This window comes from Perca flavescens, chromosome 24, assembly GCF_004354835.1.
Source record: "Perca flavescens isolate YP-PL-M2 chromosome 24, PFLA_1.0, whole genome shotgun sequence".
NCBI classification, from domain to species: Eukaryota; Metazoa; Chordata; class Actinopteri; order Perciformes; family Percidae; genus Perca; species Perca flavescens.
The window spans coordinates 5,289,148-5,316,923 of NC_041354.1; the positions used below are offsets into that span (position 1 = coordinate 5,289,148).

Sequence of the window (27,776 nt, forward strand, 5' to 3'; positions counted from 1 at the left end):
GAATCTGAACAATTAGTATTTTTACTTTAAATACTTTCAGTATGCCTATATGGTTGTAGGATGCAAACGTTGGTTCCATCCTGGATCCCTTCGCCTGACTTAGCGCTCTGTATATAAGCCTCTTACAAAATGTTTATATTGATAGCGACACCACCAGTGGGAGGGAAAGTGGAAAGCCTCGGCAGCACCATGGCCAGCGCCTGCCTGCCCGTGTGCAGCTGCCCTTTTTCTGAGGCAGCGACGGTGGAGCATCCAATGTGTAGAAAGAAAACTCGAGGCTAGAGAGGACATTTTAAAACACGACTGTCCAGCCTATAACCATGGCCAGGGGCTTTCAATTAATGACGTAGGCGGTACACCTGCGTTTGCTGCCCTGACGTCACCATTCCCGAGACTAGAAATTGGCCTCGTGACTCAGAGAGAAGTCACAGGTGTTCCGAAAATAAGCACTCAGTAGTGCCAAAAGTAGGCAAATGTTGCATTACTGAAGTTTAGTTAATTATGCTACTTCTCTGCGTCCTTCGCGTAAAAGTAAGTCTCGTTTTAGCAGGTAAAGTTGAGCAAGCTAGCACTCACTAAGCCAACGTTATAACCACCTTCATTTTACTGGCTGTGTGACAGTGAGATAAGGTCGGAAATGAACGGAGGGAATATGTTATATTTGCATAATTCGACTTAAATCTGATACGATGAACTATATGGTGATTATACATTGTTTATGCTGCTGAGAAGGCTATAAGCATGCTCATGAAACAAACCGGGGGAGTAGGAAGCTAACATCGCTGTAACGCGTTACTCCGCTATCAGCCAGCCCTGCCTCCTCTACTATCTCTCCGCCTGTCGCTTTGTCTACGCATCCATGTGGGGTTTTCCCTTCGCAGTGTCGGCGTTGCACCTCTCCGGTCTGCCAGCCTCTCAGCCATTGGCCTCAGAGACCATCGGTCCTCCCTTAACAACAATAGACCTCCACACGCACATAGACTCAAACGCGCGCAGTGCTTTCGAGGAGCGACGGTGAGATGTTTGTTAAACTGCGCTTTTCCGATTCCTTTCTTTTCAGCTTCACATCGGCGAGAAGCGCAGGGAAGCCTCTGCGATGCGCTCAACCGGGGACGCATCGGAGTTGAAATAAGGGGAAACACGGGGGGGGGGGGGAAGAGAGAAGGGGAGCTTTTCTTACGAGGATGACTGACTGGTGACAAAGAAAACGGGGAGCCCCTCTGGCTTCGGTTGTCACCCGCTAGAACTTGAAGGAAGGCGTTTTGGGTGACCGGCTTGCTTGTACTTGGACCGCCAAAGCTTCTTTTTTTTGGTCATCATTATTTTTGGAGGGGAACCATGCCTGTCCGGAGGGGTCATGTTGCGCCACAAAACACCTTTTTGGGAGTAATTATTCGGAAATTCGAAGGACAGAGTGAGTACCTCTCCCTGGTGCCCGGTGCTGTGTGGGTGCGTTGTGTTGTGCTGCCTGCCTTTTGTGTCTTTCCTGCTGCATCCCGAGAAGAATTATTTAGTCGTTATCGCCACGTAGGCCTGCTTTTATAACAACAAGGCAGATGCAGATAGGCAATGGACTAATTCTATTTCCCAGTGATTTGGATAAACTATATGTCAGAGTTCCATGAAAAGTAATTTTAAGTAAATTATCCTGCTACCTTATCTTGTTTTACAGTTCTCTACTGCTTGAGTGCTACACACTCACCTGCTCCAGTGAAAAATGTAGTTTAAAAACCTGCATAGAAACAAGGATTAAGGGATTTAATAACTTTCAGGTCATATCCCCAAAAATCTGCACTGCCCTTATTAAATCCCCCAGTTCTGTTTAGTTTTCATAGATTATTAGCAGTGCTGTGGTGCTGCACACCATGCTGGAGGCCTTTTGAATAAAGCAAAGGAGTAAACCATCATCAGTCGTGCCATAAATGTGATTTTTACAGCTAAAAATGTGTGGCTTTCCTTACATATTTCAAATGAAATGTCCAATAACAAGGATTTCCCAAACATAGAAAGTGCAATAATCAAGCTTTAATGATCACATTATTATTATTGAAGCATAAAGCAATCTGGCATGCTTAAGTATTTTTTTTTTTTTTTTTTTATTCACTGCTGTTGAGCATCTTCATTAGGAATACAATGGAGGATAAACAGATTATACCCACCTACCTGTATTTACATTTGTTGTGAAATGTTTTCTTTCGTCATATGAATGTTAATGTGCTTGATGTTTTATTGTATAAATTAATAGATCCACATTAACATTCTTCCACCCTCAATCTCTCCTTTAGATAAGAAATTCATCATAGCCAATGCCCGGGTACAGAACTGCGCTATCATCTACTGTAATGACGGCTTCTGCGAGATGACAGGCTTCTCCAGGCCGGACGTCATGCAGAAGCCGTGCACTTGTGACTTCCTGCACGGCCAGTTCACCACCAGGCACTCGGTGGCTCAGGTGGCCCAGGCGCTGCTGGGCTCAGAGGAGCGCAAGGTGGAGATCACCTACCACCGCAAGGATGGTGAGTACTGCGGGCTCTCTATGTGGGCTCAGGTAGCATGTGCAGCACTTGACATGAAGCTGTTGCAGTACTCTCACTGTAAAATGCACGCAGGCTGACCTAATGAGGCTCTGTCACTCCCACTCTAAAAGTAACCAACATGTTTGTTTGTTTTTTTCCACCAATATACTTATAATACTCTTATTAAAACATATATTTGTGTTCCACTGGTTGAAACTGGTTTTGTTGTGTGCTGCACAAGACGGAGCCACCTGCAGTGTTAACGCAAGACTTTTAAAGTCTGTGTTAAAGGTTTTCTTTCTCACGCTCGAGGTACACAGTGGGTAATTTTTAGTTCTGAGTCTGCTCTATCTGGAGCATTTTGCAGCAGCAAATCACTGAGTGCACCCATTTAGAGCCCTGAGGGGGTGAAGAGCAGCTGTGAAGGTTTCCTTTGCTGTGAAGTCCAGTTTTGAAATGATGCGCTGGGCGTCTGGAAGAGACGTTCATTAGCCTGCGCTGGATAGGGCACCCTGGGAAGGATGTAGCTCACTTCCCTAAAGACTAATGTAAAAATTGTGGGGCGTGTGGTTTTCTGTTTCTGTTCTCATCATCTCCAGGAAAATAGCATATTTGCTGTACAGTATAGTGTACACAGTTGTTAATCTGCATTCCTTCAGCTACATTCACAACATTTTGTTATGTTAGAATTGTTAACATTCTGTTAGTACTCACAGACCTGACAATTGTCTGTGACTGACTGTATCTGTATAGCTTTTCCTTGGTTTAGAAAATCTACTGCTGTGCATATGCTGCTTATGAATATTGCATGCAGATCTTGACTTGGCATGACATCTGGTATTGTTTTGATGAGTTGCAAGCCAGCTGCACAGTGAAAGTTTAAACTAGTGGCATTGACTGTGCTGGTTCGGAGTGAGTTCATGTGGTGACCTCTGACAATGACAAATGTATTCAGACGATTAAGTCTCTTTGCATAACGCTAGTTAAGTGTCACGATGATACCACTAAGGATTAATAGTTTTATAAGACCAAAGTGGGGGATCATCCATGCGTGCTTGTCTGGTGTCATTGTTTGTCGTGTGTTGCTATTAGGCTTTATTGTGTTTTATCCTCAATGATTTTGAATACGTTTTGTGAGTTATTTATGAATCAATCTACCACACTTAAGCTAGCCCATGCGGTAGGGCTGTGCAATTAATCAAAATTTAATCGTGATTATGATTTCGGCTCCCAATGATCACAAAAACAGAATACGGTAATCGAGAAAAACAATTATTTAGCTCATTATATTTTTCAAGTAAACTCTTCTTTTCTCTTGTGTTCTGAAAGAAAAAATTAAGTTTAAATAGGAAAAGTATTAAGGCAAAGTTCACAGTTATGTTTTTGTTTTTTTTACTGTTGATTTATTACATTTTTTCCACTGTTTTTTAAGTTCAATAATTGCAACATCTTTCCAGAGATCAAAGAGTAATCGTGTTAAATTGTTGTGATTTCAATATTGACCGAAATAATCGTGATTATATTTTTTTACATAATCGAGCAGCCCTACCATGTGGTACACTTTTTTTTTTTTTTTATAACTTTGCAGCAGTTTTTTTTATAAGGTTGCATGTGCTTGATTATTGCTGCAGAAGTTAGCTGAAACTACAAGAAGTGATCATGCACAAAAGCCTGGACAAAAGAAAGCTGTTTGCAAAAGTGGTAGCTATTTAAGAGCAAACAATATCAAAACATCCGTAATGACTCTATTACAGTAACCTTTGGAAAACCTTCCACGTAACTAAACTTATGGATGGACTAACATTTTTTTCTTCATATTCTCATCTTTGTATAGTATGTATAACACAAGTTCACTTTCACAGTCGTTTTCGTGCCCCTCGCCTTCATTTACAGAGCTTTCTTCACCGGTAGGAGCTTAGACTGGATGGTAACCATAGTAGCTTAAACAATGCTTGGAGGTAGGAAATGGGCTTTTACTTTGACATGCAAGCCAAAAACTGCAGACAGACTGGCTGTTGTTGCATTTATTTCTGCTGTGTGATAGGCTGATGGATCTATCCATATCGAGTAAACATGTCCAAAGGTTATCATCGTTGTCGACATAAATTTTATTGCGTCCCGTTTCGAGATTGTTTTATCACCCAGCACTAATCCCAAATGTGTTTTTTTTTGCCAAAATATTTAACAATAATTACTGAAAAAACCATATCCCCAAACTACTAAAGCTCACTTCAGGCCTTTTCTCACCAGTAAAGTAAGGGGCATCTTTGAGATAAGACATGTCCCACTGAACATCCACAGCCACAGTTTTTAAGTGGTAACTCATGAGTGCCGTAGGAGAATCATAAAGCTCCAGAGCTCGAGAAACAGTTAAAATGTATCTCTGCTTATAAATGGATCGATGTTCTCATGGATGTAACAGGATGCTATCAAGGAATCCTTTTTTGACATTTGATGAGAGATAGGAGCTCTGGATCAGAGATGAGGATGTGGTCTTCAAAGACCACCTACTTGTGCGTTCAGCTGTGTAATTCCTTCTCGGGCAGGTATAAGAAAACCCAGAGGGAGAGCAGTCGAAGACAGTTTGCAGAACAGTGACTTGATAAGTTCCTTGGAGACATGTGAGGTCAAAGGTTGAAAGAGTGAGATGATGATACTGGAAAATGCTTGAGAAAGTAGGCAGAGTGGACATTTCAGCTTATTTTTTGAGTGTTTGAGTCAATGTGCAACCCATAGTCCTGTTTTATATTGTCTTTTCCATTTAATGATAGGATAACATTCTTACAAACAGGTTTTCACCAAGGAAGTTCCTTTAACATGTGTACAACTTTCTTGTGTGATAAAACGTGGCTCCTATAACTAAACTTACCAGAACATTGCATTGTTACAAGCACCATCAAGGAACATTCTCTAGATGTTCTGTGGAGGTATGTTTAAAGTTGGGCTCGCAGGAACCATTAGTGAGCACTCTCATTAGTGAACAGTATTACATTACCACAAGGTGATGATGTAGTACCCTTTTGGGAATATTTGTTAAACTAATTAACCCACGAAGATCTTTGAAGGCTATACGAAACGTTACCAAACAGCAGCCTTAGGGAAACCAAGCTTCAGGATGAGTACTTTGATGCTTGAATGTTTTTCTACTTTTTCTACTTTTGATTAACATAAGTTTTGAATGGAAGGCTCTCACCCATAATGGAGTATTTTTATACTGTGCTTTTAGCGAGGCAAAGGATTTAAGTACTTTTAACATGACCATAACAGGTCTGATAGCTCTCTAGACCGGCATATTGTCAGCCAAGCCATGCTGGGGGTTCAATCTGCATTGATCCACTGAGCAAACAGCAATAATGAAGACACAAATACCTTCATTTTGCATTGATCTTCAAAACCGGTGCGTTGGAGAGGCAAAATCAATAACTGCCTAACGCCCTCCCTCCACTGGCTGGCCCACAGGAGACTTGAATAAAAAAAAGTGGAGGACTTCTGACAGTCGGACCCTGCCAGGGGAGAAAAGGCCTCATTACCATTCTGTATGTTGTGCCTCTAATTAGCTCAGTGTTTCCCTCTGACCTGACTCAGAGCTTCTCCAGGGAAAGTCATACACCTGTTTCAGCAAGGCAGACTGCTGGAAAAGTCTCAGTTTTGATTATAAGCAAGTATGGCTGTACAATTAACCATACTGTATATCAGGATTTGATGTTTCCATAGTTCGAATAATGTAATTCAGTGATAATGAAGTCCTATACTGTAGTGTATGTATTTTTAAATCTCTGACATATTAGTCTGTATCAAACACTTCTAGTATGTGTAACCATTTATAATCTTGTGGTTAAAATGTGAAGAGGCAGGCAGCTACAGTGGGGAAAAATAAACACATTGTAAAGTACATCTTTGAAAACATAAATGGACATAGTAAAAAAGAATAGACACAATAACACTAAAAAGGATTTCAGATTGCAGCCATTTAAGAAATAGTTTTAATTTTAGATGTAACTACTTCTGTTCCTTCCCCTATCTACACACACACACACACACACACACACACACACACACACACACACACACACACACACACACACACACACACACACACACACACAGCTCAGTCCCTATATCTATAGTCTCCTGTTTTGGAATTCCAGGGGAAATGTCATTGCGGCAAGCTGATTGCTGTCCTCGTGGTGGACCCCTGGGTTTCTGTGAGGCAATCTTCTCCTTTTTAATCCATGTGACCCAGGGTCTGCATAAAGGCATCACTCGCTGTCCTTTACAGTCCGTGAAGGAGATTCTGCTCGTCAGCACAATCTATGGCACATTGTTAATGCTTTCTGATTTGTTCCTCCGCAGAACCACTGGTCCTTTTGCCTTCCACTAATCTCGATGACCTGTTAAGGAGAAGTAGCTGTCATTGAAGTGGCAAAAGGTTTATTCCTAATCTCTGTGCTTGACATATAGATGCTGAGCTTTTTATTGCACTTGCTTCAAAAGTAATCTCTTAACCTTGGGACAGGCCAGCTATTCCCAAATTTGACTTTTCTGTTAACCTATATGTAGATACATTTTCTGAGCAGTGCCTCTTCTCAACTCAATTAGCACCTGGAAAGACAGTGAGTGTTGCACTATTGCTATTTTGCTTTGCTCTTTAATATCATCATCCCATGATTTCTGCATTTTAGTTATACATGATACATTTTTTATGAAAAGACCTAAAGCAAAATTATGTTCCATTCAAATAGCCAATGACACAGTTCCTCCATTATGTGGCCTTACAGTAGATGCAGGAATGTTTCCAAGATTTGGAATTTGGGTTTATTTTCCTCTGGCAGGGTTTTCTAAAAGATTGTCACATGCTGTTTTTAAATGCAAATGCTTCATAGTGTAATCAGACAGTAAAGTAGTGAGAAATTGGATTTCCAAGATTATGTTCTTATCTAAAACAAATGCAAATGATGAAGCAATAGCTGGCCAAGAAGCACACCATTTTAAAGACCACCTGTTTCAGATCTTACATCAAACAATACACTTCAGGTAGTAGCTACAACCAACGCTACAGTCAATGCTTCTTAGTCTGCAGTCTATTATTTGTTAATGAATTCATTCAGCGCTGCAAATAAATGTCCCAAGTTAGAGATTAAATATTTAAACCTCCTTGTCTTAATGACAGCTTTAAAAATCACTTAGTAAAAAATAAACTGTTTACCAAAGCAGAACATATTCTCTGCCTATCTGCCTCTCCATTCATTGATTCAAATGAATAATCACCGTGTGTTGCTTTACCTACTAAAGAGCCAACTCTCAGGGGCCTTGGTTCATCAAGAAATCCATAAGCTTAGTACATGGCAAAAGCTTTCACTTGCCAATAGCAAATGAGACTGCAAATGTCACCCTATAAATAGATTAAAGTTGGTTATGCTTCAGTGATGCTCACTGATGTTAGTTGTTTTTCCTGCACCTTTAAAATGTATTAAATCAATACAGAAACTTCAGATTGGGATCAGTCCTAGCCTTTATGTATTATAAAATACATGCCGTCTTCTCAACTAAACTATAAGAATACCTACCTCTAGGGACTAAGATGTAATTTTTTCAACATAATAAAAAAATGCTTACTATTTTGCTGATTGCTTGATGGCTTGTTTTGTCCAACAACAGTCTTCAATCATATTAGCGACCTGCAGATGTTCGGCATTTTTTTTTTTTTTTTAAAGTGACTTAGCCGTGTGACTAATCCGTTAAAATGTCTTGGTTTCAGTGAAATGATCTGCTTTATTTGGCCTTGTTTAAAAGAGCACCCCACTGATTTAACACTGTAGGACATGGAAGAAAAAAAAAAGATCAAAATCAATGCAGTAGAACCACAGATATCATCTTTTTTATTACACACATTCTTCTTCCTTGTCAAAACCTGGCGCCTACATTACCCACATTGCAACTCAATCGCAGACAGTTGAGTCAGAGATCTGGGTGTGCCATGCTACTAGCAGCTAATGTAGCCGTATGATGGTAAGATGACATGACTTGAGGGCATTTATCAGACTTTACACAGCTCCTTGTGGAGACAATGAAGGTGGTGTACAACTTCTACAACATCTGTAAACAAACTTTGATGTGTGCTCTGTGGGAAATGAAACTTTTTAGACTGTAGATTTTAGTGATTATTAATACTTAATGTATTAGTTCTAGTGAAGTCTGACGTTTGTTAGGTGTGTGTGTTAACAGTCAACTGAGGCTGCCACATACTTCAAAACTACTCAAACTCCATGGCAACCATCTAAATTACCCCAGCCATGGGAAAGAAGATTAAACATTGAATTTTAGCTGTTAGACAAAACGGTTACAAACACATGTTGGTATTCTTTTACATTTGAAGCTGCTTTAAGGTGTCTTTATGATGGACATTTCATATACTGGCAGTGTAGATACTGCTGATGCCACTCCAACTACCAAGTTGTGTGAACTGACTTTTTACATTCATAGGTTCAGCTGTGTTTGAGAGCATACAGTGGGCAGCTTGTGTATGTGAAACACAAATGCATGAAGGGAGATGGAATAAAAGGAAGGAGAAGATCAGATGCAGTGGGGAAGAGAGAGGGGTCAACACAAAGACAAAATTAGGCACATAAATGAGACGGAGGCAGTGTGGGGATGTAGGAAGGAGTGTTCACCCGAAGATAAGGTTAATGTTGTGTGTGACTGTGAGGGATGTAGTGACTGAGCAGGCATGAACGAATAAATGATGAAGGTGTCAGAGAAAGAGATATCAGTTTCAGCTGACTATCAGGTGGCTTCTTCTATTAGGGGAACGCCCTCTTGAATCCAGTTCAGTAGCTTTAATTATGGATGGCCCTAGTTCTGTCTCCAACACCCTCTGTCCCTCTCTCTGCAGGGGGAGTTACCTCTTTAGATCTATGCATTGTTGTGGCCAACATGGACTAAACCCATAAAGGATCAAATAAATAATGGAGTTGCTTGAAATGGTGTGTGATTTTTAAATACGGCTGCCCAGCTTGCTCTCATCAGTTCTCATGAGCTCGAGAGAAAGGAGTGTAATGAGCAAGCCCCCCACTCTCAATTTCAAGTGACATGGACAGATTTGTGCTGTGGCAAAGGCTTCGATTTCCTTTTATGTCCATGCCTCACAGTGGATCTCATTTAAAATGAGGTTCTTCAATGGCCTCCAGGCTGCCAGTAAGAGGAATTACAGATTGGTCATATACAAGAAGATTTGTAGTTACTCTGCTTGGTTGTTGCAATTATAAACCTGAGTGCTTAAAAGCACACAAAGTGGAGGGATGTAAAGTCGACACATACCCCTGCTGTACTTTTCCAGTCACGTTTTAACATACCTCACTGTCACCACATACATATTTTTCTGTCACACCGTCACTTTGCCATCCCTATAAAAAAGTCTATGTGCATTACAGCATAGTGTTGTCCTAGCGACCGTTGAAAGAGCCACGATATATCATTACAACTGTCAAATTCATCCTGCCGCGTCTGCATATGGGGCTCGAAGCTAGAGAACAGAACTACTGGGACCTGACCCTTATATACTAATGGAGTCATACACGCATTGTTTCATATTGATTTATTGGCAGTTAATATATGTACGCTGCCTAAAGGTAATTACCCATTATCATCATCATTCCACATTGAAATGTGTCAACTCGAATATGAGCACTAAAATGTAATACAATGTAAGTAGTGTCGTCTCAGTTTGTGCCATGTTGCATCTAATTTTGATTTTGAAAACCAATACCTATTTTAGGTCTTTGAGACTGGCATGGACTGAAATTGGAGATTTTCTGTTGATGTATCATAACTTTAAATTCCACTGTTTTGTTTCATCCCACTGTTTTGCAAGTATTCATCTTTTCTAGAGAATCTAATACGTTTAGGCAGATTTATCAGGTTGGGGGATCACTTTGATACATTAGGCTTTTAGTTAAAGCATTCCTACACATAAAAATTGGTGAAGAAGATAAAAAGATAAAATAATTTACTGCAAGTTGTACAGACTGCTGTGGCCGCATCAGCCATGTAACTGTCTGATATACTGTACAATCATTTTGAATGCCAATATCAACCATATATATCAGTTTAACCTCCGCTATGAAATCCATTTCACAGCCACACTTTGCAGGCACATTGAAAAAGAATATATATGGGTTACTCTGATGTTGGATCTATGGATAAAGCCAACACACGCTGCCATTATGTGATGGTTTTACCATAAGCAGACTTTTAACAACCCCCTCCCCCAAACTGATTATTCTAAAACACCTCGCTTTGCAGCTCCCCCCTACCCTTGTCTCTCCTCATTCATTCAACACCCACTCTTCACAGCTGTAAACCAGACAGCTCTGTGCATGCGAGATACCATTCATCCAGCCAGTATCTGAGAGATAAATGATGATCTGGATGTGAGTAAGGGAGATCATTTTCCCAGATTATTTTTAATTTAGTTTTTTTTTAATGTGAAGAAATCCCAGAGTATCTCATGCGAGTCGATCACTTATATTTGTTAGTATGTGATTTCAGACCATGATCCCTGCTTTTCTCTCATTAACAGGTTAGCTATAAGCACATGAACAGCATACATTCATCAGATCATATGCTGACCTGAATGTTTTCATTCATGTGGTTGTTGTTTGTCATTTGGTGAATTTCTAGATGTATTTGTGGAGTGAATGTATTAATACATATTGTTTTATCAGCATTTTCTTGACCAAGATGTGTTGCTTGAGTTCTTCAGTCCTCGTAGGCATAGTGGCAGACCTGATGCTTAGCAAGGCCATTTATATGTTGATGTTACTACAGTATCTTCATGCTCAGGCAGTCGGTGCTTGACCCTTTGATACAGATGACTCAGACATTATTTCTACTCGCTGAATTAGGTGAAAACCTACATTTATGAATTGGAGCATTTTTAGAAGCCCACCACTAAATGCCAGGCAGGGATCAGCATGCTGAAGCGCCTACAGAGTCACTTTGATGGAGATTAAATCGACAAACCCTTAGAGTCCGATGGGAAAGCCAACGGCCACTGGCCGGTTTCATCACAGCTAGTTCACTCACAGCAAAACCTGACATCTGCACATAATCAAGCTGTTGGACCACAACAGGACCACGACAGTCCACCCAAGATGCCTGGTACTGGTTCCAAAATTAAAGTCTGGGATGTTACCTGGCCACCATTGGGACATCTTCCTTGGGCATTACAGCGATGTCAAAATATATCCTTACCATAACTAACAGGCCTTTTTAGCTATTCTGCAAAGGTTTGTGTGTACAGTATCCATTCTGCAGCTTATATATGAGTGGCATGCTGTGACGCTGATCATCCTCCAGCAGGGCATTTTATACATATACATCTCCATCAGTAGCTCTGGAGCACTGAATTCCTGGACCTCTGTAGTGTTTTAACAACGTGTCACATTCAAGATAATCCTGATAATTAACAAATCCTAGGTTATAACCAACATACACAGAGCAAACAGAAAAATCTGTTTCACTAATAAGACATAGGCAATCACACACCGAGTCAATACTGACATGCAACAATATTGCATTAGGACAAACAAAAACGAGAGACATAATGATCAAAAATACAACTGTTTATAGATAATCTAACAATTTGAAACCCTAACCATTTAATAATAAATAGCTTACCCAACAGTTTTATTTCTTCTTCATTTCTGTCATGTGCTTGTTGTATGTCAACAGTGAAATTCTTTATATAGCATATAAAAATTAACAATTAAGTATCTGTTTTCAAAGAGTCCAAATATCCAGGGATCAACTTTTATTTTCCAACACATCCAATCAAGTCACTTTGCTTTGTGGTATCTTGTTTGCTGCACCGCACATTCATAATGATAAACAGTGTATTTATGGCACCATTCACAGCTTGCTGTTTGACAGAGTCCGCAGAGCCTTCCATCACCCACCATGATCTCCCAGATAACCTTTTGCAGTGACACCGCATGGTGCCTAAAGCTTCAGAGAAATTATTCCTGTTAATGCTGCTACGCAAGGCTTTGTTGTATTCCATGGATATCTCAGGACTTGCTCCATGACCTTAGCTTATCTCCCCGCTCACTGGCACAAATCTGACTTGGCAAGTCAACAAAAAGTACAATTTGATACGTTTCACTTTACAGGCATAAAGGGATTTCAACATCAAACCTTTCTAGTAACAGAACACAATGACGCATGAAATAGCTAACATGGGAAAAATAGCTGCATAATGTGTTGAATCTGAGAGTGAAGCATGAATGAAGATGAACATAATCCATAACATTAAAAATGACTAAATTATTATTTGTATTATGCTCTCCATTGTGACTCATCCTATAATTCTAAAACACAGACTAAGCTTTAGTTATCATTTATTTGTCAGTGTATGAGATCTTGGCCTATTCCAAGATATTTGTATTTGGATACACTCGTAAAACAGCACCACTTTATATTTTCTTTTAAACTAATTTAACTAAAACTAATTTGAAGTGAATTATCTCCGAGTGAAATCCCAACTCTACTGAAGATATTAAATCCTTGCCTGACTTAGAGTGCACTCGAATATCTTGTCATCTGATCATTTGCAGCAGAATGAAAAACGCTCTTACAGCTTGCAATCTACACTCCGCTAATGGAAAGTGTCTAACACATAAACAGAACAGAAACAGAAAACCTTGAGGTTTGTGTGACTCAAATATGTGATCTTCTGTTTAAAGGACACTCCCTAATAATAGACTCTCTTGCCAAAATGATCAAGTCCTGTTCAAAGTCATTATGCACTGACGACACCCGGCCATAATGTGCGAAGAGTTAATGCTCTGGATTTTTCTCATCATGTTCTCTTCACTTTGATTGTTTCTGGTTTTCTAGTGCAGGTGATATTGGCTGTCTCCACATCCTCACAGGGCTGCAGTGTATCACACCCACAGGTCCTATCCGTTAAGTCAAGGCAATTGCACAATGGCACATGGGAGTAGATGGATTTGTGATCCATCCGTAACCAATTTCCTTTAATTCATTAGAACATATATCAATGCAATAGCCATTATATAACATTTTCTAAAAAAAAATGTGCAGGACTGTGTCCACATTTGAGCGAGAGAGAGTATCAAAAGAATAATGACATAATTTGTTTCTGGCTTTGTTTTCTGAAGGTTCTTGTTGTAATTGGTCAAGGCGCTGTAGTGGTATTGAGTAGAGGTAACGGCACTGAAGTTACAAAAGATTAAATTTGCCACGGGAGCAATAACTTCTAGAGCTTGGGAGGAGGGTACTGTATAAATGAAAATTATGTTTTACCTCTTTTTATACCTCGCTTTACTTTCTACAGTAATGGAGCAAATAAGGACATTTTCACTGATATGGCCAATGATGGACAGACCTCTGTGTTGCAGCGATTTGACATGTGACCTTTGGGTTATGGGACAGTCTCTCCAACCATCAGGCCGCCGTGCCGCCACTGATGATGTAACCCCGGAGATAAGGTAGCCCTCCTGGATTAGAGAACCTGCATCAGAGTTACACAGCTCTTAGTACAACTGAATGTTACCGGGGGAGAATGGGAAGAGACATTTTCCCTGAAATGGAAGGCAAAAAAAATAAACCTTCCTCCCTCTGGGACAAGGTCAATTAACTTTTTTATTTCCTCAACTCTAATAATCTTTCCCCAGCAGTGTCAAGTTAAGGGAATTTCTGTATGTTTTCTATCTCGAAAACAAGTTGGAAACGGCCTGTGCTACCACAACCACAAAATAATGTTGTTGCTAAACCTTTGGATGTAAAGTCAAATAGGAGGCAATGATAGTGTAGCAGTGATTGACTCAGACACACGGATATGCAGACGCAGGGTCAGAGAGCGACCCGGATAAGTTGACTTGATGACAATTAGCTGCGAAGACGCTCCCTGCTGAGATTTTGACAGGGAGAGAGAAAGGGAGATGTCACTGTAACCCCTCGAGCAGTGTAGTGTAGCACCAACCAACAGCTTCCTGCTGCTGGAGGCTCAGCTCACATCAGTGTCACACACACCTGTACACACATGCACACCATGTCCTGGGCAAAAAAGCATAGGCTGCAATTTAAAATGATTTTGTCTGCGATTACTCTTGGCAGCGGTTTCTCCAAATGAGGGCTCTCATGATTTCCATATGCCACTGTCCTGCATTCACTGTCAGACTCAACCGGTCAGCACATGATAAACTGATCAGTGTGTTTGTGTGAGAGACAGACATATACTTGACATAATGCATTTATTGCACTAACTGATTAGTGTGTTAGCTACCCTGCCACTGTAAAAAAAAAAGCGCACATTGATCTGCATTGTCTTAATTATTGATAGTGGAAAAAGAATCTAATGAAATTTCCAGCGTCTTGAAACTAGAACTCCTCTCACGGCACTGCCTATGAACACACACTCAACAATTCCTATTTGTTCAGTAAGTTAAGTTTCCCCATGGCTTTGCTGTGATAAAATAATGGAGCAGAAATATAAAAGGATAGCTTACCCACAATGTTCAGAGTTATTTGTCTTCTTCTCTCTGTCCAAAACTGTCATTTGCCCTGGATCTACTGCATATTACTGGTTTACGTGAACTCGCCATGTACTGATGATAACGTGTAACTTTTCCTGCAACAAAACTAACAGGAGAGCCCCTGGAGTTCTGAAAAAAATATTCTTTTTTTTTATTTGCTGCACAAGATAGTAACTTGTGTGCACAAATTATTATCTTGTGTGCATAAAATAAAAAAAATGTTCAGGACCTTCGGGGCTCCATGCAGTGTTTCCTCTAGAATATTTTTCAGCTGCGGTGGGGGGGTCGAACATCAAAAAGTACGGGCTTATCTGCTAATGTTAGCTACCGACCGTTACCTTGAAACCATCCAGCAAATCGACGGTACTGTAGGGTGATTTAACGTCACCACTCATTTTACACAGTTTAACAACAAAATAAAACGCTGAGTTAACATTACTAGCTACGTTTTTCGTTGATTTTGAGCGGTATGCACCCCCACTAATCTGGAAAACGTTTTTAAAACATTAATACAGACGGTGTCAGTCAAAGCCAGAGGGACCGTCACCATAGCGTCTCATCTGGGGTCTGATAAACGGTAAATTCATCAAATTCAGTGACCACAATGCTATTTTCCAATAAACTGTAGCTGTCATATTTCACAGGACCCGCGCGAGTGCGGATTTAATGTCGCAGCTTTCGTCGCTGTTTGCCTAAGATTGAGTGACAAGTAGTACTCGCCCTGTTTATTTGGTTGCCATGACTTTGCGAGTGATGATGTCCTGTCACTGTTCCAGTTGCTCACCCTAAAGGGGAGAGAGAGCGGATGACAGTTTGCTTGAGTTCAGTAGAACACACAGCTCTGCAGAGTCGTGTAATTACGACTTTATAACTTTTCATAAACCGCCGAAGGAGCAGCGGTGCGCGGTGTACATAGTGGAAACTCTGTTGTGCGTCTGACCTATTTCTGATACCGTGGCGGCAGAAATTTTACCGTGGCGGGTAATATCAACTAGAGGAAACACTGCCATATATTAACCCTCTGAAATGGGCCATATTGGATAATGAGTATATTATTATAATATTATTATATATAAGGTTGCAACTAGCAATTATTTTCATTATCAATTGATCTGTTAACTATTTCTAAAATTAATTTATTAATCATGTGGTCTATTAAACATCAGAAAACTGTGAAAAAGGCACATCACATTGTCATTGATTATCAAAAAAGCTGCTGATTAATTTTCTTTTGATTAATCGACTCATCGTTGCAACTCTACTTGAGTACATATTGCTGGTAATACGTAAGCAATTTTACTGAGGCAGAATTGTGACTGAAGGACAGTTGTTACATTGTGGTATTGCTGTTAAAGTCCCTCTTCTCTCAAAACGTTATTTTGCTTATTGTTCCTTGACTGTGTTGTTTGATATTCACTGTGAAGGATGGTGTATTTGCAGAGTTTGACTCTAGAAGGCTGTTTTCACGTGCATCTGCTGGGAGGAAGGGGGGTTTCTGCACTTGAATCTGAGTTTAAGTACGAATTGAGTGAAATGAAATGAAAGTGAGAAGAAAATGTGCATCACCTTTACCACAGAGGAGTAGTGAGCCCTCAAGCTTAAAATAAGGTTGAACTGACGTAACCTTAATAGAGTGTAATTAATATGACTTTAGGTGTGTGTGTGTGTGTGTGTGTGTGTGTGTGTGTGTGTGTGTGTGTGTGTGTGTGTGTGTGTGTGTGTGTGTGTGTGTGTGTGTGGCGGATAGCTCTGTGTAATGAAGGTGAAGGCACAACTCTGTGGGAACAGTTGGTCAGTGGTGTATCAGTGCAATGTAACGTAAGAGTGTCCTCATCTGAACTTGAAGTCCAACCATGGTGCTGCTTTCAGTCCAAACCTCAAAGTAAATCAAATAAATCTTAAAAAGTCACATTTATTATTATCTAATTCTTCAGTACATTTTGGATGAGGAGGCACATTTATCCATATATCTGCACATATTGTGCTTATTCCATGACTAATGTCTTTGTTTGGAGCAGTCATCCAAGTAATTTATTGGAGAGACATCCAGTCCAACACAAACTGGCGTGGAGGTGACTTTGTGTATGCAGATCTGCCTATTTTAATCTTTTGGTTTATCAGAGGTAAAACTGAATCCCCACAGTACCAGAGTAGTGGTGTGTTTAAAAGAGATGACGCTAAACAATGCAGCTTTGGTCTGAAAAGATTAAAGAGCTCCTCAGCATACTGTGATTTGGCATATTCTGTGTATGCACTTGGTACCACACTGTGCTGTCATCCTGCCGAGCCATCTGTGTAGCAACAGATTACCAGGTAGCCCTATTAATCCAGGTAGGCTTCACGGCATCAGGGAGGAAATGAGACCCACATTTCCACTCAGGCTTAAGGATTGTGGCTTGACTTTGATACACCAGGCTGGTGCAACAATGCGCTGGCAATGCAGAAGGCTTATCATGCTGTTATATATAGGATTGACTCTGGATTTAGTGACGTTTATGTGGATGATTGGCATTTCTGTGTTTATCAGCTCAATTTCACCTTGCCAAAGTTTGAGATTATTTGCCTCTTTCACAAACTGCAAGTCAGCACTTTCCTCCACCCGCTGTCCTCAGCAGATTAGAGATCAGAAAAGAACAGACTTTTGTTTCTGTTTTAGTCCATCCATCCGTGATTGTAGATTTTAAGTTTGCGATGGAGAATGCTGAATCATGCTGTTTTTGAAAGACAAGAGGAGGTCATTTTGTTTTTTTCCAAATAGACATATCTGAAGTAGATGGCACCTGATGTATCACATTAGGATGCCTAACTTTGTTTTGCTCTGCAGCTTTGTATGAATATTCAGGACAGAGATGCTTTGACTAAAGCGGTTTGGTACCCTTCAAAGGTGCGTTCTCTCATTACACTGCACCATGTAAACCAGCTCCATCGGCTGCTTATTAGATTTAGTTGGACAGAGAACATTCTGCTAATTAATGCTGCCGTGTGTGTGTGTGTGTGTGTGTGTGTGTGTGTGTGTGTGTGTGTGTGTGTGTGTGTGTGTGTGTGTGTGTGTGTGTGTGTGTGTGTGTGTGTGTGTGTGTGTGTGTGTGTGTGTGTGTGTGTGTGTGTGTGTGTGTGTGTGTGTGTGTGTGTGAGCCAGTGTCTTTCCCTGCTTCGGAGTGTGCTGAACTGATATCTGTGAACCTCATTAGTGTTTGTGTGCGCGTGCTTGTGTGCATGGTTGTCTGTCTCTATGCCAGTGTGCAACTGAGAAATGTAAATATTATTTCTGTTTGTGCATGTGTGTGTTATGTGTGTGTGTGTGCGTTTGTCTTTCACCCTCTGTTGAGCCGGATATTCAGGCAGACAGGGAGAAATTTGCATCAGCAGCATCACCAGGGATCTGTTTTATCTGTCCGCTTATTACCCGTCAGGTGGCCTTGCTGCAGAGAACCTGGGCAGCTATCTAATTTCTCAAGGAGAGAGACATACACAAATAGGGAGAGAGAGGGAGAGCAGGCTCAGTAAGGCAGAAGGGAGAACCAAGAATAGTGAGAGAAATACAGTAGCAATAGAAAAAGAAAACAACAGTGAGGGCTAGGGTGGATTAAAAACAGTAAAGGGGGAAAACAGACAAGGATGTGGAGAGAAAAAAAGCAAGACAAAGAGTGGCAGTGAGTAAAACAAAGTAAGTAATATTAGGATGTGGAGGGGAAAGAGAAGGAAATGGAAAATAAATGGTATCACCAGATTTATTTTGCTTCAAAATGGCTTCATTATGTTGTGCCTCATCACACACGTACGTCTTTGAGTACAATCATGAGGCTAACAGCACAAGTAGATTTTATTTTTATTTTGCCATTTAAATGTAGATTTAAAGCACAAATAAACAGACATGCAGGTCAGAGTGGAGGTTATTACAAACCCTTATGCACACACAAACTGCCACTTGGTCTCTTGTCATTCCCATATTGTCATACCCACATACAGCATTCTATTCCCCTCTTCAGCACACACACACCCCTCTCATCCCCACATATGGTTGAGACCCACGTGCACTTCCTCTCCCTTTCAAATTCAAATTGATCCAAAACAATGTGACATGAAAAAAAGCAGCACATGCATAAACAAAACCCTGAGGAACCTTATGATGAACCAAAAGAAACCGTCAATAACTGTAATAAGCCAAATGGAAAATATAATAAGTGTATCCACACATTTTATGTTTTTTCATCCAATTTTGGGAACACATTTTTCATATATATCTAACCATCCCTGTCTGTCTCTCGTTGTCTCCTTGTCAGCACACCTGCACATAACTATCGAGCCTCCTCTCATTCTTATATTGCCTAAACAAGTCCAACCATTATGCTTTCTAGAACATAATACTTAGCTCCTATGAATTATAAATGCCTATATTTTCCAAGCGGCTTATTTTTAGTGCATGCCTCCATGCATACGCACACAGATTGCTTTACAAAGCTGGGGTTACATCCCCTCCTGAGGCATGCAGAGGTTACACTAAGCACCACTAGTGTATGTGTATGAACTAATGTGCGTGTATTGGACCTACGTTTCAGCCCATGTATGTTTTTGTTGATGTGCATGCTAGTCTGTGTGCAAGTTCACTAGTTATTTGTTTTGCATTTGTGTTGTTAAATTCCTCCACAGGGGAGACATTCAATGATGATGTACTACACAAAGCTACACATTTATCTGTAAAAGTTTGAAAATGTGCCCATTTTGAACAAAAATGTTATCTCACTTAGTCAGAGTTCTCCATAAACTGGCAGATGTCTTCAGCAGAATAAAGATCTCATTTCATTTGAGAAACATCTTGATGTTGCTTTGTGCTGGAGACAAATGAGACCAATATCCAACTTGGCACAGGGATTTTGCTTTTTTTCTACAGCGCTCACTTGTTCCCATGGAGACAGACTTGATCATTTAATTTTAATTTGAAAACAAAGTCAATCACTTTTTCCGGATTTCGAAAAATAGGAATCTCATCATTGGACACGTTTATACTTAACTATCAACAAATTGCCTTTAGATGAGGGGCTACATGAAAGTTAAGGACTTTTTTTATTACTCATAAATTTTAAGTCAGAGGTAAATCATGTCATTTGTCAATTTTAGAGCACTTTTTCTGTTCTGTAACTTCTATTGATACTCAAAGCCCTGTACCCTGTCTTTGTCACATTATGTAGTCCCTTTACATCTAGCTACAGTATCCAGACTGGTCCTGAAAAGAGAGACACCTGCACTTGGAGTAGGGGCTTCTTTTGCATATTGTCACCAAAAGCAGAGGAGGCGTGATACTGCTTGCCACCCCCTCACTCCCTCTGACTGAAATTAATGGCTCCATCCACTCACTGTGACACTGATGTACTATTAGGGGCAGGTTACTGCTTAGCCCTGCAGAATCAGGGCTCCCCAATACATAAATCAAACCCCAGTCTATTGAAGCAGTCAGTTTGTCATATTGCTGCACAATAGGATTTTGGAGCCCGACAAGGCAATACGAAGAAAATGAACGAAGACTGGTATTCTGCAATTATTTTTGCCTGTGTAGGTTCGTGTGTGGCTGTGTAAGTGCGCAAAGGCATTCATGTTTGCAAGCACACACACATTTGTGAGTAGAGCCAGAATTTCAGCTGTGTGTGCTTGTGTGTGTCTGTGTCTCTGTGTTCCCCTAGAAAGAAATGCTGTAGGCTGGGTGCCTGCTGGGTGAGCTATAAATAGCCTCCTGGTGACAGCAGGACTAAGAGCCTAATGTGAGGGAGAGCGTCTTCCAGAGATGTCCATGTTCATTATTTATAAACTTCATATACATTTAATTTTCTACACCAGTAGTCCTGGTTATAGTTTCTGTTTATGCCATCTTGCCAGTGCTGGCAACCAGATTTACCACTGTTTAAACTTATTATTAAAGCTTGGCAAATCTAAAATAGCTTAACAGCTATCTTTTTTTTATGATACTATTTCATTTGAAGTTAAGAAAAGAGATTTGGTATTAAGAGTGCACCATATCTGTTAACCTCTTGAATGCTCTTTTGATATATGCTAATTCATATATTTATTGACTGGGATGACTGTGCACGAATGTATGTTAGTGTATGTTAGAGTTGTTATTTGTGTATTTATTACTTTTAGATTCAGGTACGGCACAGCAAATTTGGTTGTAAACAAGCTTGTGCAATGACAAAGTCTATTCTATTCTATAAATTAGGAACATTTAGACATAAATTAACCTCCCATTGAGGAGAGCGATTCATTATTTCCATTGGATTGAGAACATTCAGTGGTAGGAAGGAAGAGACATATCTGGTTGCTTTTGGGGAAATGTATACCAAGCATTCATTGTGTGTGCACATTGTTTTTTATGTTATTTTGTGATGACTTTGAATGTCATCCCGGGTAAGGCACTAATGTTAACTTGAGGTGAATGGATGTTTTCTCTGTATTTGACTGTACTGAATTGCGCAGTACCCAGCAGCAGGATGGGCTCGGGGCATGTCTGGATATATGAAATCATTCAGCTCCAGAGGCTTTCCTCTCAGCGGACCTCTTGACCTTTTCACCCTCATTTCTCTGCCAGGCCTTTCTGCACACACAGCTTTATCTGGAATAAGATGTTTGAATGTCAAAGAGTGTTAATGGAAAGCTCCAGGGTCAAACCGTTGTGTATCTGAAAAGATGTTCTGTTTACATTTTGTTTTGCACAGAAAATAATTAAGTTAGGGATTTTAAATCAGGCATGTTTTCCTTTTTAGATTGATGGGGCTCATCATTTCAGGATTCAGGAAGTGATCCTCATGTATAAATCCATCAAACATACAACATAAAATCATTACCCGTTTCTAACTTTGATTTTCTTATCCTGCTGGTTAGGTTCAAACTTCCTGTGTGTCACCCATATCATCCCTGTGAAGAACGAGGAGGGCGTGGTCATGATGTTCATCCTTAACTTTGATTACATCCTGGATGAAGGCAGCAGTGACTCACTGGAGAGACTCAACCACACCACGCCATCCAAAGCTGACCAGCGTGAGTAAAGACAAAAACGAGCTGGAGAAATAGCATGACATATGGCATTTGGTGGAAGCTTTTATTCCCTAATCCTAGCCTTTTTGGTACCATGCTGTAAATATATAGTTACAAATATTGCACTTTAAAAAGGGTGGAACATTTCTGTTCTCATACTGTATGTGCTGCATGTGCTCAGGTTGAAGAAAGAAGTCGCCACAGGGTTAGATTGGAGGAGCAGGCAGGAAGTAAAGGAATGATAGTAATGTAACAGGCACTCATGACCTATTACTTGTAACCTTTTTCCCAAATCCACATCAATTTGTGCCTTTTTACTGAGATGACCCTAGTATTAATGTTGCACGCCCTGCTAGATGCTATAATGGATACATGTTTAGTATCTCGCCTCTGAAGCATAATGCTTAAACCTTGACACAACTTGTAGCGACCTCCACCTTGTGCATTCATTTCTACTTGCAGCAGTATAGGAATTCCCTGCTAGACAGCTCCTTTGGCACGTTGACACCAGCGTTTACCAGACACTGATGTGTTAGGCTGCCATCATCTCTGGCCCAATTATAGCTCATAGCCTGCCAGGATGGCCTGATGAACTACTGCAGCAGTGCTGGAGAACGCTCTTCCCAGAGCTGTCGCTGTATTAGTGTATAATGCCAATTCCCCTGCGCTGCTCTCCAACATGTTCTTGATGCCTCCTCTCTCTTCTGTGTCTCTCTCTCTTTCTCCAATTCCTGTCTGTGACAAATGAAGCAGCAGCATGGAGGACCATAGGTCACCTCTGGATGACTGTAATTGGATGAGGGCCCCTAACAGGCTGCGTTGCCTCATGGGGTGTGTGGTGGAAAGAGTGCGGATGCATGTGTTGAGTATATAAGCAAGTGTTGTCTGTGTGTGTGTTTGTGTGCACGTGTGATTGTGCGTATGCTCAGGCCGCTGCAAAACCATGCGTGAACGTATAAGCTTTTCAATTTGTGAGTGTGGGTGTGTGTGCAGGCGTGTAAGTGTCACTGATAAGGCCTTCCCCTTTCACTGTTCTATGGGAGCTAATTGCTCAGCCTGAGCACAAGGGCAATCCCTGATGGAGCAGGCCTCTTTATGAATTAAAGTCTATCTGAATATCTAAGTGGGCGTCTGATTGGTGAGGTCCAGATATGTTTACAAGGTCTGTCTCTCTCTCTCTCTCTTTCTCTCTCTCTCCCTCTCTCCCTCTTCCTACATGCGACCTCTGCCATCGCAGGGATTACCGGAGAGAGTTGGTATTGCTCTGCCCCATTTCAACACAGTCCTCCCTCCGTTAACTCTAGAGACCTAGTATTGGATTTACTAGCAGATGGACAGAGGTCACAGATCATGAATACATGCAGAATTTAAGAGAACATCACAGATGTACAAACTGCTACAGATGTAAATTTAACTCACTGAAACCCATGGTGTTACTATTCCGAAGAACAGTTCTAAAGTATGTGTAGGAGCAGCTGCCTTTAGATGGTGTGAGGGGATGATCCATGTGTTGCATTATCTTGATTACCTCTGGGGAATGAGTAGCCATGCATCCGGTGCTGCTCATCTTTGCCGCTCAGTGACTATCCATCCATTCTGCCACCATCTTGGAGTCTCCCATTTTGCCTTGATGTAGCTGAGCAGGACCACTTCCACAGATCCATTAGTTAACGCACACATGCACAAAAGACAATGGGCATTTAATGTATTGGCCACAACTTTCGACTAGTAGTTTAAAGGGGAAAGGTGTAAACATGTTTGAATGATTTCAGATGTAAACTTGGCTATACATTGTGATTCATATATATTAGTATTGTTGCAAGGCAAAAGTAGGACACTTGGAAAGCATCCAACAGTGAACTGGGCATCAGTAGGAAATAGGGCTGCACAATATATCGTTTTTAATTGTCATTGCGATGTCATCTTGTGCAATAAACACATCGCTATTGCACTCAGGGATTTTTGGAGTTACTGTAGCATCCATGCACTTTAAAATGTAACTCTGTCTTCAGAACTTTACATAACCTGAACTTGTAAGAAACCTCAAGGCATAGGTCTATGCAACAGACCATACGATGTTGTCTACATTTCAATTTCTCTTTTCCCATGTTTACTGTCACACTCTGCTGACAGTTGTCTAATTAGGAAAAATACCATAACAAAATACAAACTATTTTTTTCTCAGGCTAATTGCAATCATACTTCAATTTTCTCTCTCTATAATTGAGCATGGGGCAAAGTGGCGACACGGCCGAATTATCCATGTTATTTTCTAAAGCTGGTGAGTAATAGGAGGACTGGGAGGCCAGGTAAACACTCCCTAAGGTAGAAGAACACTGCATGCAAATGAGTTAGGAAGCACATTAACTCCACAAAAACAAGACAGGAACAAAAAGAACAAAGGCGCCTTTGCCCAGCTTTTACCAAAGGATGAAGGTTTATTGTTCTCTTTCTACTTCTCCCTGACATCTGAATCATGCTCACATTACAGAAAGACATTTCACTCCCCTACAGGAGGATCTGAGGGCCCAATTAATATTCAATGCAAATATTATCTCGTATCATAGCAACAAGGGCCACTGTACGTCCGTTGGTTGTGTAAAGCCGCTGTTGAGTTTTTGCTGAGAAAGAATGAGAGGGTTGGAGAGGGAGTGAGAGTGATATCACACACACACACACACACACACACACACACACACACACACACACACACACACAAAACCCAGTAACAGCACTCAAAGGGCAGCCTATTCCTGCAAGGTTCAGCCCTTTCAATATAACAATTAAATACAGCTACATACACTGTTGTCAGCACACACCACGAACGGCCAACTAAATTATGAGCTAATTAAAAGATTTGTGGCGTATGTTTATCCTCAGGTCGCAGTAATTAGAAAACACAGCTCTTTGCTACCATTCATTATTTTTTTAAGGTGTCATCTTAACAGTCGGAAAAACAAACTGTCGGAAATGTGAAATGCTAGAGCTGCACAATTAATTGGAAAAAAAATTCAAAGTTGTAGTATTGCTGTGGTGTGATTGCAAAACAATTTTTCTTTTGGAAGTTATCATGTTTGAGGCAGCCCCACTAAACAAGGTTTTGATGTATTGTGCGGCCTCTTTGAAATATAAATTGGGTTTCCTGGTTTGGGATCAGCTTCAAACTGATGAATCCGATAGTATTTTTGATTAGCAGTCTCATCTGCCTCCAAGCACCAAGCTTAGATGAAACATAACTTGTTCATAATTCTTTAACAGAAAAACTCACGTCATTTCATTACGATGATTGACTTGTTTAGTCCTGTGCTGATTTTCACTAGCTTCTGATCCAGCTCACCAATTAAATGCAAATGATCATTTCTGGCATCATCAGCATTAGGCTAGAGACTTAATTTACACTACACTAACCCAAGAATACACAGAGCATTGTGTCTAAAATTACTTTCTTTCTGTCTCCCCCCTCTCAGTCTCACCACAATAGAAGGAGCAATAAGGAAGATTGAGATGCTGCTCCCTCCTCAGCCTAAAAAAAATCACTTTATGTTATGTTTTAGCCCCTATTGTGTTTCTGAATACATCCCCAGCTGGTCCACTCTTTGCAGATATTGCAGTTGACCAGGGTATGTGCTGTGGTTTTTTCATGCAAATATACAAAGAGAACATACTGATGCAGTGTGAGGTGGTTATCTTATAAATTCAGGTGTGGGCATCCGTTTTGTTTTTCTTTTCTTCATGAAGGCACTTGTTTTTTTTTACTGTGTATCATGCCAGTAAGACTTGTTGTCGAGGACTGAGACAGCGCTCTGATATGTATGGCATATGTTCAGGCGAATAAATGATTCACAACATGCAGGCCACGGTTTGCGGTCCATATGTGAAATCCTGTGACTCTCTCATGACATGTTTGCAGGTGTTGTTTAATGCAACTGAATGTGCCCATGCATGAATGGCGTGAGTGTCTACTGTGTGTATATAGCATAAACTACCATATACTTATATTTCTTCCCCTTTCTTCACTTTTTCTATTCCCTCATAACTGCCTACTGCCATGGTAGCAGCACCCTAAATTTCACTTTGTGATACAATCTCCTCTATCTCCCCAGAGCCATCAATCATTCATTAAAATCCTACACATTATCCTTTACAGGACTGACTCCTCAACGTACTACTGCCATTATAATATTTCACCAAATGTCCTCCTCCATGAATAATTGAAGGAAGTTGAAGATTGAACTAGTGCCTGAGGCAGAACAAGCATTTGTTTTGATCTGCCAGGGTCTTTTTAAGATAGCTGCATTGGCAGGCTTCTCAGTGCTATTGGCAAACATGTACGAGATGTCAGCAGGGATATTGAAGACTGCAAGCCAGTTCTGCTACAAACACACGTGAAAAACATAACACAAGGTCGGTGGGGGTTATGTTGATCCCACTGGCTCATTAAAAAGCACCCTACACTCTGTTTGTGGTCTCAAATCAGTCAAATAACATCACGATAACGGAGTTACTTAGCTATACACTGCCTTAGATTTGTCTTTGTGATACAAACTGCCCTTAGGCACTCCATACAGTGTTATTGGTCACCATGAACTGTTCGTATGACTATGTACTAATAGTATGATAGTAATCTCATTCTCATTGCTCTCTTCTCTGTCAGGGAAAGGGAGATTCTTTCGCTTCCGTTTCCCGGCCTTACCTCTCTTGGGCATCAGCAAGCAGTCCCTGCCCCAGGAAGACCCCGATGCCGTCATGGTGGACTCCCCTCGCCACAGCGATGGCTCAGTGGCTACGCGTGACTACCAACTTCCCACCACCCATGAGAGCTGCAGTCCCTCCTACGCCAATGACACCCGCGCCCTCATCGACCCCAGCCACTGCTCCACCCCTGTGTCCGGGCCTTTGGACCACTCGTCGCCCAAGGGCCCCTGGGATCGGACATACCCTGACCAGTCCATCACCCAGACCCAACTACAGAGCGAGGAGGATACTGTCATTGCAACTCCGTCAATCCCGGGCCTCACTCCAACCGCCTCCAGAGAGAGTGTGTGCAGCATTCGCAGAGCCTCCTCCGTACATGACATGGAAGGCTGTGGGTCCAACTCCAAGATGGCATTCAGAGACAGACACGCCAGTGAAGGTAGGAATCTGCTCTACTATGCCGCTAATGTACACTGTAAGGCAACTATTTTGAATTTCAAACAAATACAGTTGCAATTCAATTTTCAATTCAATTTTATTTATAGTGTCAAATCCTTACAGAAATTAGCTCAGGACACTTTACAGTTAGAGTATGTCCAAGCCATACTGTGTAAATTACAGAAACCCAACAATTCTAAAAAATACAGTTTCACTTGTTTTATCTGCTGTATGTCCCACTCTATGGTTGAAGTTGTGTTATGTTAATGTTGTGTCACTTATATGTTTGTGCAGAATTTGACACTAAAAAGCTGTTTTTACATTCATCCGGTGAAGGGGAAAGGTTTCTTTGAGCTCACCTTAAATCTCAGTTTAACACATGAATGTACAAAAAGACTTTGGGACATAACAACTAGTTTGAAAGCCAATTGTGGTCCAATACTGAACTTACAAGTGTGATGTGGAAACTCGAAGCCTAAGTGTACATACTTAGAATGGACTTTTTCAGTGAAGAAGTTCAACTTTTAAACTTTTAATATGAGAA

At 40.8% G+C, this 27,776-nt stretch overlaps 1 protein-coding gene across 3 annotated transcripts in view; it reads left to right on the forward strand.

Moving 5' to 3' along the window:
* Positions 1–376: 376 nt before the first annotated feature.
* The window catches only part of LOC114550847 (potassium channel, voltage gated eag related subfamily H, member 7), a 64,739-nt gene continuing 37,339 nt past the window's right edge, over positions 377–27,776 (forward strand). For 2 of the 3 annotated variants that reach the window (XM_028571765.1, XM_028571767.1), the window contains exons 1-4: positions 1,171–1,414; positions 2,286–2,516; positions 21,947–22,102; positions 26,754–27,233. In XM_028571765.1, the coding sequence (XP_028427566.1) occupies positions 1,339–1,414; positions 2,286–2,516; positions 21,947–22,102; positions 26,754–27,233 (943 nt within the window). In that variant the 5' untranslated portion in view covers positions 1,171–1,338. Of the gene's footprint in view, positions 532–1,170; positions 1,415–2,285; positions 2,517–21,946; positions 22,103–26,753; positions 27,234–27,776 lie in introns of those variants that run through there. The other variant, XM_028571766.1, reaches the window with a different exon arrangement.